Here is a 12,908-nt window from a genome sequence, read left to right as displayed (position 1 = left end):
AGAAATACAATTCACATGACCAGCTCTTCCCAATAATCTGCAATGAGAGCCGTGATTCAATGGACTACACCATGCATTTTCTTGCTTCTAACTTCTTTATCTTGCTGTACTAAATTGGGAATAGAAGCTCCCTCTTTGTAAGCTGCCAATCCCACTGTAGCATGCACAGAGCATGAACTCTGAGAGAAGTGCGTCTGCAGTTAACATCAACATCAGTGCAGCCTTGAATCAATGACTTCCATCACCTACGTCTCGTGGACATGTGCCTCGGTCATCAAATATCGATCGTAGGATCGCTCCACTCATCCCTGTACACGATACTGCCAAACATCTCCACTAAGTCTGAGACTTTGGAATCCAAACATACCTTCAAGAATTTCAAAGAGAAGAGATACAATATTCCTTGACTCCTCAAGTCCTGATAGAATTCCTGGGTCCATATGTCTGCTGAATGGAGCATTTTCCACACTTTAAACACCCAATCGAATATAGCATGTTTTGGATCTAAATCCTAACCTCATGTTTAGTTTCCAGCAGGTGATACCCTCTTGTTTGATGCTTACAGTGATCTTAAGTTCTTGTTTCTGAAGAATTGCCCCCTAATAATTAAGGGCATCAATAATGACATATGTTGGACAATCTTCTAGAGATCGATGATGTGACTACCACTTCTGGAGACTGGAATCCATTGCTTTCCCACTCCTGTGAATCAAATAGGGAAGCTCATCCCCCCTCCAACTCTGCTATAAAATGGGCCTCCTCTTCATGCCCAAGGAGACGAGCGCAATCTTCCATACTGCTTGCTTGCGGGGGGGGGGGACATGGCTGGCCTATCCTTGGAACAACCTTTACCGTTCATCTTCGGCATCTTAGGTGATCGCCATTATTATACCTCATTTCTAATCCTTTCCCCATTACTTGTCTCTTATGTTGTTCTTCGACTCGTGTTGACTCACTATGTTGTTATCTTTAGCCATAAAATGTTAGGATTGTGTGCTAGCTAGAGAAATGACGTTTCCTTTTGTTCTTGCTCATCACCTGTCTCTACAAGCACTAGCCCATTAATGGAGATCTGAAATTTATGAGAATTACTACTATGCTTGCATGGTTTGTCGCTGATATCTGCAACGTCATTTTTGGCAGGCAACATCATTTCGTTCATGGTTTTTCTTTCCCCACTGTAAGTGTTGCCTCCGTAGAACACTTGCTATGCTGATTCACTGTGCGGACTTGCTCGTCATGATCCGATGCTCATTACTCATGCTTGCAGTCCTACATTCTACCGAATCTACCGAAAAAAATCAACCGAAGGGTTCCAATCGGTGCCTTACGTCGTAGCTTTGTCCAGCTGCATGCTATTGATCTACTACGCGCTTGTCAAAACCAATGCAGTCCTTCTCATCACCATCAACTCGTTTGGATGCTTCATCGAGACAGCCTACATCACCATCTATCTCATTTATGCCACAAAGAAAGCTAGGGTTTGTGAATTCATTCTTGCCATCTCCTGTATCTTCTAAACATCTTACATGTGATCATGCACCTATGTTATGAACTTGCGTTACCTATACGTGCTCGTGAGTTGCAGATCTTCTGCGTCCAAATATTTGTCCTCTTGAACGTGGTGGCATTCGCTGCGATCGTTCTCTTGACTCGACTAGCCTTTACTGGTCCTGACCGTGTGACAGTAGTCGAGTGGATCTGCGTGGGCTTCTCGCTCTGTGTCTTTGCTGCTCCATTGAGCATCATCGTAAGTACAGAAACAATCTCTCTCTCTCTCTCTCTCTCTCTCTCTCTCTCTCTCTCTCTCCTGCGGCCATTGTCTCTCAAACAATTCATTGAATCGAATGTTCAGAGGCTCGTCATACGCACAAAGAGTGTAGAGTTCATGCCATTCTACCTATCATTCTTCCTCACACTGAATGCGATTGCATGGTTCGGCTACGGTTTCTTCACCAAAGACTTGTACGTCGAGGTAAAGAAAGATCGCAAACAGCTGATTAGATCATTAAGTCATACCTATTACTCGTTCTTACGCCCTCTTCTCTCAGCTTCCAAACGTTTTGGGGTTCGTATTTGGAGTCGTACAAATGGTGGTCTACATGCTCTACAAGAACAACAACAAGAAGAAGGACGCCGCGGTGGCAGCCGTGCCGGAGCACAGAGTCAAGATCGCGGAGCTGAGCTCCGCCCCAGCTTCCGAGTTGCAGGTCAGCCTCGAGGAGAAGGATCAAAACAAGAGGTCGATGGAGGACAGCCAAGACACAGATAAAAACGAGGCGGCATATGATAAAGGGCATGACATTAGTGCAGTGTGAGGCACACAAGGCATTGGAGATCTTATGGATCATCTTGTCTACGCTTCCTCTACATCTTATGATTGAGTTGTAGGTCTAAATTTTTTTATACCCCCTCAATATTCAAAATAAAAATAAAAATAAAAATATTAACACATCGAGGAAGGATTAAAATGGGTTGCAAAAGTCGGACCTAATGTATTTATGAAAAAGGTGATGATGGTAGTGTATCAAATTTAATTACATGAATAAAATACGCACGGCAAGAAAAAATCAGCAGACAAAATTAGTTTAGTTTCAATTAAAAATTGTCTCCTATTTAGATTGATAAATCTAAGGGAAATTGATATATCCTCGATTTCTTTTCATTTAAAACCTTGCTAAATATCTACTCCATAGGTTTGAGGGAATAAGAGAACAATAGCCTAACAAATATATGGTTTGGTTCAATTCAGGCGCGAAATGTATTTTATATTTTAATATATTATATAATAATATATTGTATAAGTAAAAGTTTTTAGATTCATGAAGATATAGAACATCATATAGTTATCATGCTTGCATATCCAACATTAGGAGTAATTAGTTAGATACATTGACTTTCTATTTAAAATATTCACTAATCTATTTTGAACCATTTATATCCACTGAGACAAATAAATGAATTCCAAATACCTTAGGCAAGCAAATCCAAAGATGGTTCGGTCAAAATTAAAAATCAATTAAATTGCACTTCACGACCCCATCAAAATAATTTATGTATACTATTACAAAATAACTTAATATATTTACTATCTAGCGCAAGTCGATTTAAACTTGTCGTGTGAATGACAATATAAGTGTATGATATAAGTCCTAATTACATACTAGGAAAGAGATGCAAATGCAAGATTTGAACTCATAATTAAGAGTTTGATTAGGATATATATATAAAGAAGAAGAAGAAGAATAAAAAAAACCCTTGTTTCCTAGGAAGGATGTCCCGTTCCTCTTCAATTATTGCACGGATTCAATTATTATGTGGGTGCTTTGACAAATGAAACCCCTGATGATTAGTTCAAATTAATTATGATGCTTCTTGGAACATATTTATCAGGTGGGAATGTGTTCTCTAGTTGAGTTGTAAGTAAGTTCGAAATAGAACAATCATGAATGTTTCTTGGGGGACTTTACGTGATGCTACAAGAGCGATTGCAAAAGGTTATCATAGAATCGAACTCCACAGTATCAGTGGATGTGAAACAAAGGAAATGTTACTCATTTTAAATGTAATTGGGAATATATTTTTCTCTAGAGAAAATTTCGTCGACTACTGCGTTCATTCAACATACGTTTTGGAGTAACCAATTGGCCGGCAAAATTTTATTGGCATCAATAAGATGGACCACATAAACTTTCGATGTTATCGAACACTTAATATGATAAGCTATTACTAATACATAAATAATTTGGGTTCCGAAAGAAAGAAAAAAAGATTCTCGGTGATCAACGTGAAATGCACGATCCTAACCAGAGTTAAGGCATAGATTCCTAGGATTTGTCGACATATGATACTGTCATGGACCAACAACAAAGGCGAAAACAAAACTTCGATGTCTTATGCCTTTTTGTTGGGTGCGGGTTTTTGACTGGAATAGGAGCATTCAATTCAAATCTGATCAGTTATTTAAATAATAATAACAAAATCGTGCATGGCGTGAGAAGTGGGCGAACCGAAAAAGAAACGACCTTAAAAAACAAAATAGAAAAAGAAGAGAAAGAGAGCTTTTGAAGTTAGTTTTTTTTTGTTAGATGATCAAGCGGTTAAAATTTATTAATTATTATTAAAATTTTATTTGAAGAATTCTTGTAACAAGCTCTATGATTTTAATTTTATGAGGTACTTTTTTGATATATTCACTTGGTGAGACAATATATTATTTTTGAGTCAAGATATATGTTATTAATATTATTATGATCTTCTAGTTATTTTGGGATAGCGAAGGTTTGAAGTGGATTACGGTCCCATAATTTTTTCGTATTTGATTTTTCACATAAAAATTCGGTATCTTACTTTGTGATTGATTCATTGTTCTACTATTTTTGCTACTCTAGTTAATATTTAATTTTAGTAACAAGTTGATATTTTGGTGAGGAACCAATTTTGATACATAAAGAAGGAAAAAAATTTTGCTGTAATAGTTTTTCCCAATAAAGTGGCATCAGAGCATCATATTGTTTAGTACTAGTTTTTCTTGTGTAATTGAAATGAAAGAGTCAAACGGTATGATTAAATTAAACTCATCAAATTATTCCACTTCGAGGTATATGATGAAAAATTTGTTATATTGTAAAAATTTATATAAGCTCATCAAAGTTAAAGAAAAAACTTTAGAAGATGAGGAATGAGAGTTTTAACATAGAAAAGCTATTGCCTATATTAGAGAAGATGGATGAATGTAAATTTGCATGAGCATATTTATGATGAAACCAGAGCCAATGTTATTTGACAAATGTTAGAAAATCTCTTTGCAAAAAAAATAGTGGGAAATAAAATTTCTCTCCTTGTAAGGCTTGTCAATTTAAAGTATAAAGAAAGTGGAAACATTGTTGAGCACATAAGCCTGTTCCAAAGTCTTGCAAACAAGCTAGTTGATATGAAAATGAATATAGATGATGAGATGCAAGGATTGTTACTTCTGATCTCTTTAAAGGTTGAGAAACGTATGTGGTAACAATTTCTAACTCCACACCAAAGGGGACTCTAACCATAGACATGGTTAAAGATAGTTCACTAAATAAAGATGTCATAAGAAAAGAACAAGGAGAATCTTCTTATGATGCACTTGTTATTGAAAAATAAGAAGTAGAAGAAGTAATATTAGAAATCCATATGGTTATAGAGAAAGATCCAAATCTAAAAGATATATCAAGTATTTCCACTGTAATAGGCTAGATCACATAAAAAAAGAAAGAATATAAGTTTTAAAAATGAGAATAGAATGAAAGGAAGAAAAATGAGAAAAAGACCAATACAATTGCTGCTGAAGGTGATATCGTTATTATTTATGATGACAGATATGTCAGAAGATAGTAACTGGGTAATTGACTTTAATATTTTATTTCATGTTACTTCTTATAGTAATTTCTTCAAGTCTTACACTACTGGTGATTTTGACAATATCAAAATGGGAAATAGTAGTACATCTATGAGCAAATTGATACTTAAATATATTAGACATGTTACATATGTTCCTCTTAACTTAATATCTATAAGTAGATTTGATAATAAGGGATTTACTAAAGGTTTTCTAGTTATGGCGAGACGAAAGAAGTCTTTTTATGTCATGGAAGCTAAGCTACATAAAGAAAAGATTAAAGTAACTCAAAAGAATGAAAGTATAGATCTTTAACATAAGAGGCTTGGTCATATTAATGAGAAATAACTACAAATTCTTGCTAGAAAGTAATTTTTATCAGAATTGCAAGGTATATCTCTTAAATCTTACGATTACTGCTTAGTTGAAAAAACACATAGAGTTACCTTTTATACTTATTCACTATCAAGAAGATCAAATATTATTGATTTGGTTCACATTGATGTTTATACTATACAAACTAGAACTTTTGGAGGTGTTTTTTATTTTGTTACTTTTATTGATGACCATTCTAGAAAAGTTTGGACTTTTATTTTGAAATTTGAAGATCAGTTACTTGATATTTTCAAAGAGTTTTGTCAGTGTTGAAAGAGAAACTGAAAGAAAGCTAACGTGTGTTCGAGTATACAATGGTGGCGAGTACAAGAGTCCTTTTGAGAAATATTATATAGGTTTCATAGTATCAAGCTTGAGAAACAGTTCTTAAAACTCCTCAGCAAAATGGTGTGGCAGAAATGATGAACAGAACCATTGAAGAAAGGATTAGGTGTATGCTTTCCTATGCCAAGTTACCTAAGTTATTTTGGGGAAGGCTATGAGAACTATAGTTAACTTAATAAACCTTTATCCATTAATTCCTCTAAAATGTGATATTCCAAAGAGAGTATGGAAAGGAAAAGATGTATCTTATAATCACTTAAGAGTCTTTGGGTGCAAAGCATTTGTTCATATTCTTAAAGATGAGAGGTCTATGCTTGATAATAAGGTAAAAACATATATTTTCTTATGGTATAGTCATAAAAAGTTTGGGTATATATTATGAGATCTAGTGAACAAAAAATTTATTAGAAGTAAAGTTATTATGTTTCTTAAAGACCAATCGTTTGATGATTGTGATAATATTGAGAAGTCAAAAACTTTGATTTATATCCCTTAGAGTTTGGGTCTAATTTCTCTACGTGTAGTTTATGATGATTATGGGGGAGATGAACAAGAAGATTGTGATGAAAATATCAGTGATGATGCTTCTAGATATTGAACCAATTAAATAATTTGAGTAAGCACCTCCACCACCAATTAAGATTTTATTGAGAAGATCCACAAGAGAAGGACAACCATCTATAAGATATCGTTTGCATCAGTATATTATGCTTATTGACGAGAGAGAGTCAAGAACTTATCAAGAAGCTATTCTATATTAGCATAAGAATGAGTGAGTTAAAGCCATGCAAAAAGAGATAAGATCCTTGCTTGAGAACCACACCTATGAGTTAGTAAAGTTGCCTAAAGGAAAGAAATCTCTCAAGAATAAATGAGTTTATAAATTAAAGACTGAAAATAATAACTCACAACAAAGATATAAGGCATAACTAGTTGTGAAAAGATTTAGTCAGAAAAAAGATATTGACTTTAAAGAAATATTTTCTCTTGTGGTGAAAATGTCTTCTATTCAAGTTGTTTTTAGTTTAGTTGCTCGCTTGAACTTAAAAGTTGAGCAACTTGATGTGAAAACTGCATTTTTTTATGGTGACTTAGAAAAAAAAATTTACATAGAGCAACCAGAATGTATTAGAATCAAGGGAAAAGGAAATCTAATGTGCAAGCTTAGGAAAATCTTATACAAACTCAAACAAGCACCTAGATAGTAGTACAAAAAGTTTGATTTCTTTATGATAAACCAAGAGTACAATAGAACCACATCTAATCATTGTGTGTTTGCAAAGAAGTTTTCATATGATGATTTCATTATTCTTCTACTATATATTATTGATATATTGATTGTTGGTCATGATGCTAGTAAAATTGAGAAGCTTAAAAAAGAGCTAAGTTTTTTACTATGAAAGAGTTAGGATCGGTAAAACAAATACTTGACATAAAGATTCTTCATGATAGGAAGAATGAAAAGATTTGGCAATCTCAAGAGATCTAGATTAAAAAGATTCTTAAAGGATTCAACATAAGTAAAGCCAAAGTAGTTTATTCTCCATTTGTAGGTCATTTCAAGCTTAGTTCGAAACAATATCCGAGAAAGAAAAAGAAGAAATGTTCAGAGTGTCTTACTCATCTACGGTAGGTAGTTTGATGCATGCTATAGTTTGTACTAGGCCAGATATAGCTCATGCAGTTGGAGTTATCAGTTGATTTCTCTTTAATCCTGGTAAGAAACATTAGGCAGCAATGAAATGAATATTACGATATCTAAGAGGTGCTTCCAAGTTGTATTTATATTTTGACAGTGGTGAACCTGTGCTGCTAGAGGCGTACATATATATAGACATGGCAAGTAATACTAATTCCAAGAAGTCCACTTCAGGGTTCTTGATGATGTTTACAAGGGAAGCAATCTTTTGGCAATCTAAGTTACAGAATTGTATTGCTTTATCAACCATAAAAGCAAAATACATAGTAATTACCGAAGTCTGCAAAGAAGCTTTGTGAATAAAAAAATTTCTATAAGAATTAAGCTTGAAACAAGAAAGATATACTGTTTACTGTGATAGTCAGAATGTTATTCACCTCTTTAAGAATTCAATATACAATTTTAGATCCAAGCATATTGATGCAAGATATTACTGGATTGATGATGTACTTGAGATGAAAGAATTGTACTTAGAAAAGATGCATACCAATAAGAATGAATTAGACATGTTGATAAAATCTTTACCTAAGGAGAAGCTTGAAGCATGTAGACGAAGAGTGGGCTTAATATAACCTATTATATGAGTTGGAGGGGGAGAATTATTGGGTCCAACGTGGGCTTGGACTGGATAATAGGGGCATTGAGCCCAAATCTAATCAATTATTTTAGAAAAAGGAAGAAAAAAAGAAGTGGGGTTGTGCGTGGCGTGAGAAGTGGGCAAACGGAAAACGAACCGAGCAGGAAACAAAATAGAGAGAGAGAAGAGAGAAAGTTAGGGTTCTGAGACTTTTGTTAAACGATAAAATGGTTAAACTTCATCGGCTTTGACCCAAATTTTATTTGGAGAATTCTTGTAATAAGCTCTACAATTTTAATGGTGTCGATCTACAATTTATCCTCTCTAAGGTGCTTTTCTGATATATCTACTTGATGAGACATAAATCTTTCCTATGATAAAATATGATAATGATGTTATTGTTAAGCCAGGATTTATATTTTTGTTGTTATTGTGGTCCTCTGATTGTTAAGAAAAAGACTTATTGTAAACCTATTATTGATAGATAATAAAGGTTTGAAGTGGACTACGATCCTATGATTTTTTTTCTCGTATTGAGTTTTTTACATAAAAATTCGATATCTATGTTATCGATTCATTGTACTACTATTTATGTTACTCTGATTAATATTTATTTTTAATAACAAGTTGATATTTTGATGAAAAATTATTTTCATATATAAAGAGGAAAAAAAATATTTCGCTATAATAATTTTCCTGGATAGTTTTCAACGTAACACATGCTTGCTTTATCGACGGATCGACGGATCGAACGAGGAGGAAGCGGACTTAAGCGATCACGCACGCGACTCACGCTTTACGTTGTAGATGTTTCATTGGCGAAGGAGGATAAAGATTCGGATGGCCAACGAGTCTTCGTTTGACCCATGAATCCACAGAGTTGAAAGATTCTGTACTACACTGCCTAAACTTGTCGATCATTAACACTCCCTGCATCGACTGCGATCAGATGACAATCAAATAAAAGAATGTGAAATCGAGTGTCAGGCATCATGCACTGCTCGATGTTAAGGTTTTTCATGTTTATGCATGTCATAAGGTTTGAAAGTAACATATTTGTTATTATAAATTTTGTTATAGAATGTATATGATATTAAGATCTTTTTCTAAATTTTAATTTTGATCCCTAATCTCAATAATAATAATATTTCTTTTAATTCTTTGAATCAGTTTGGAATAATGAACTTTCTAAATGCTCCTCCTCCTTTTCCTTCTTTCTTCTTCCCCTCTCTCCCTCCTCATCTTCTTAAAGTTATGAAATTTCTCTGTTACACTTAAAATTAAATTGAAATCTATTCCTTTACATCACCTTTTAAAAAACATACCAATATTGATACAAAAAAAATCTAAATTTTATTATAAATTTAAAAAGAATTACGATACCTTTTACGAGTAAGTTATGATAGAATTATGAAAGTTTGAGATGGTTTAATCGAAGTTGACTCATTACATTGAAAAATTAAATTAAATTAAACTCGTTCACAGAATTTATTCAAAAATAAACCAAATTTAATTATTAATTTTCATACCAGCAGAATATGAAAGGAAGTTGACCTTATTATACTCGAAAACGAACTAAAATATACTTGTTCACAAAACATAACATAACAAAAAAAAATGATAAAATTGATAATTAAAATTTATCATAAAATATAAAAAAAAACTAATATAATCCTTATTAGAATCATTATCTAGTAGAATTATGAAAGTTTGAGATAGTTTGATTGAAGCTGATAAGTCAAGCTTGAAATGAATTAAAATACATATGTTCATGTACTTACTTAAAACACATTAAATTTGATAATTAATTATCCTAAAATTATTAAAAAAATAATAATAATAATAACCAAAATCATTACTAGAATCTTGTTTTAATGGAATTGTAAAAGTTCAAGGTTGTTTATTGAAAGCTGATCATGTTACACTTCAAAATGAACTAAAATATATTTGTTTCTCATAACCTAACAAAAAAAAAGGACAAATTTGACAACTAGTTATCCCAAATTTATCATAAAATAAAATAAAAACCAATACAATCCTCCTTAAACTATGATTCTTGATAGAATTATAAAAGTTTGAGATGGTTTGGTCAAAGTTTGAATTTATAATACCCGAAAGTAAATTTAAATGCATTCATTCGAAGAACCTACCAAAAACATGCTCAATTTGATAATTAATTATCTTAAAATTGTTTAGAAAAATATAAATAATGTTAGAATCTTATTATAGTGGAGTTATGAAAGTTTGATGTTGTTTAATGAAAGTCTGCGTTATTACACTTGAAAATAAACTAAAATACAAGTCGAGAAACCCACCCAAAAGGTAATAATTTTATATTCATCATAAAATAAAATAAAAATAACTAATACAATCATTGTTGGAATAATATTTTATTAAAATTATGAAAGTTTGCATTGGTTTGGTTGAAATAGGCCTCGTTACACTCCAAAATGAATTGAAATAGACTCAACCTATTAAAAAACGTGCCAATTTGATATTTAATTATGCCATAATTATTTTAAAAAATAAACTTTAGCAAATCCTTATTGGAATCAAGTTGTAGCAAAATTGTAAAAGTTTAAGGACATTTGACAGTGAAATTATAATTATCCTCGATTCATCGTATGATAGAAAAGTCAATACAATCGTTGTTACGACTGTATTCCAATATAATTACGAAAGTTTAAAATGGTTTGATCGAAGTTGATACTGTTATGACTTGAAAACGAATCAAAATACTCTTGTTCATAAAATTTATCAAAAAAATATTAAACTTGATAATTAATTATCTTAAAATTATAAAAAAAAAATACTCGAATAAAATCATTATTAGAATCTTATTCTATTGGAGTTCTTGAGGTCGAAGGTTGACCGACCTTATTATATTTGAAAATGAACTAAGGTACGATCGTTCACACAATCTATCAAAAAAAAAAATCTATCGAGTTCAATAATTAATTATCTTAAATAAAAATAATAATACAATCATTATCATAATCATATTTTAGTGGAATTTTGATATGGTTTGATTAAAGTTGACATCGTTAAATTTAAAGATGAATTGAATTACACTCGTACATGTATCCATATTGAACTCGTTGATAATTGAATTACGACCCGAAAACAAATCAAAATACTCTTGTTCATAAAATTTATCGTAAAATATTAAATTTGATAATTAATTATCTTAAAATTATTTAAAAAATACTCAAATAAAATCATTATTAGAATCTTATTCTATTGGAGTTCTTGAGGTCGAAGGTTGACCGACCCTATTATATTTGAAAATGAACTAAGGTACGATCGTTCACACAATCAATAAAAAAAATATATTATCGAGTTCAATAATTAATTATCATAAATAAAAATAATAATATAATGCTTATCATAATCATATTTTAGTGGAATCGATAATGTTTGATATGGTTTGATTGAAGTTGACATCGTTAAATTTAAAGACGAAGATTTAAAAAAATTACTATCGAAAACAGCTGGATAGTGCAATCCTTGTAAAAGTGTATCGTACGATTTATCACCAACGATACACGAGTAGACCATCAAACAGGTAAACACTGTGCATATCGAATCATATCGCTTGTTTCTTTTAGAGAACATGATGGGTGACTTTTAAAGTTCATTAATCAATATTATCTCCTTCCAAGATTGTGGTATAACCATTTCATTACTTGGATGTATTCCATTCTTAGCATTTTAATCTACTACAGAGAGAGAAGACACTTTGGAAGACATATATAGACCTTAAGTAGCATATTATTGTCTAAGGATGCATGTGATTGACCACAAAATGAACAATAAAAATAAACAGCAAATGAACAATGAAATGGGTAGGATGGAGATTCACCAAAACAATATAAAACTTTAAACATAATGATGATTTTCTTTAATATATATTTTCTTTAATATAAGATTACATGATTTTCTTTAATATGATTTCTTTGTGTTTTTGTTTTCAAATCCAACAAAATCAATTGTACTGTTGTTTATGCACACAATTTTAGTTGCACAAGTAGTCTTCTTACCATCATAATGTACCGAGTGTTCTCATCTTCCCATGAGTTGCAAAGAGAATAATTACAAATTCCATAAGAAAATATAACCCCAAAAAAACAAAAAAAAGTCCAACTCACTGCAATCTAATTTAAGCGTTTGATCTTTCATGAAAATGGATGAACAATATATTTTGGATCCAACATGTTGAAGTGAGTGAAGCTCTCAAACAGAAAGCATTGTTGCTAATAAGTTTAAATACAAATAATTCTTTATCTAGCAATTAATGATCTACCACTACATTTGGTGTATTTTAGATTACATTTTTTAATATGAATTAATATTCGATATTTTTTTAATTACATTTGGTTTGGCTCAAATGATGATAGATGCTACCTTTGGGTATTTCAACATTTGTAAGATGCTAATGATTTCTTAAAAAAATTTTAAAGATACCTTATGATATCATTATATAATACAAATCATACTCGTCATTTTCTCTTCCCGTATGGCATAATACAAATCATACT

General features: G+C 31.9%; 1 protein-coding gene across 1 annotated transcript; it reads left to right on the top strand.

The window, feature by feature from the left end:
- Nucleotides 1-821: 821 nt before the first annotated feature.
- Nucleotides 822-2,318, top strand: LOC135630776 (bidirectional sugar transporter SWEET14-like). Its single transcript, XM_065137948.1, has 6 exons — nt 822-873; nt 1,144-1,180; nt 1,271-1,481; nt 1,589-1,750; nt 1,856-1,975; nt 2,052-2,318. Exons 1-6 carry the CDS (start codon nt 822-824, stop codon nt 2,316-2,318), a joined length of 849 nt encoding a protein of 282 aa, XP_064994020.1.
- The last annotated feature ends 10,590 nt before the right edge of the window (nt 2,319-12,908 follow it).

Source organism: Musa acuminata, chromosome BXJ3-2, assembly GCF_036884655.1.
Source record: "Musa acuminata AAA Group cultivar baxijiao chromosome BXJ3-2, Cavendish_Baxijiao_AAA, whole genome shotgun sequence".
Taxonomy (NCBI): Eukaryota; Viridiplantae; Streptophyta; class Magnoliopsida; order Zingiberales; family Musaceae; genus Musa; species Musa acuminata.
The sequence above is the reverse complement of the archived record's forward strand: the minus strand, read 5'-3'. Positions and strand labels throughout refer to the sequence as shown.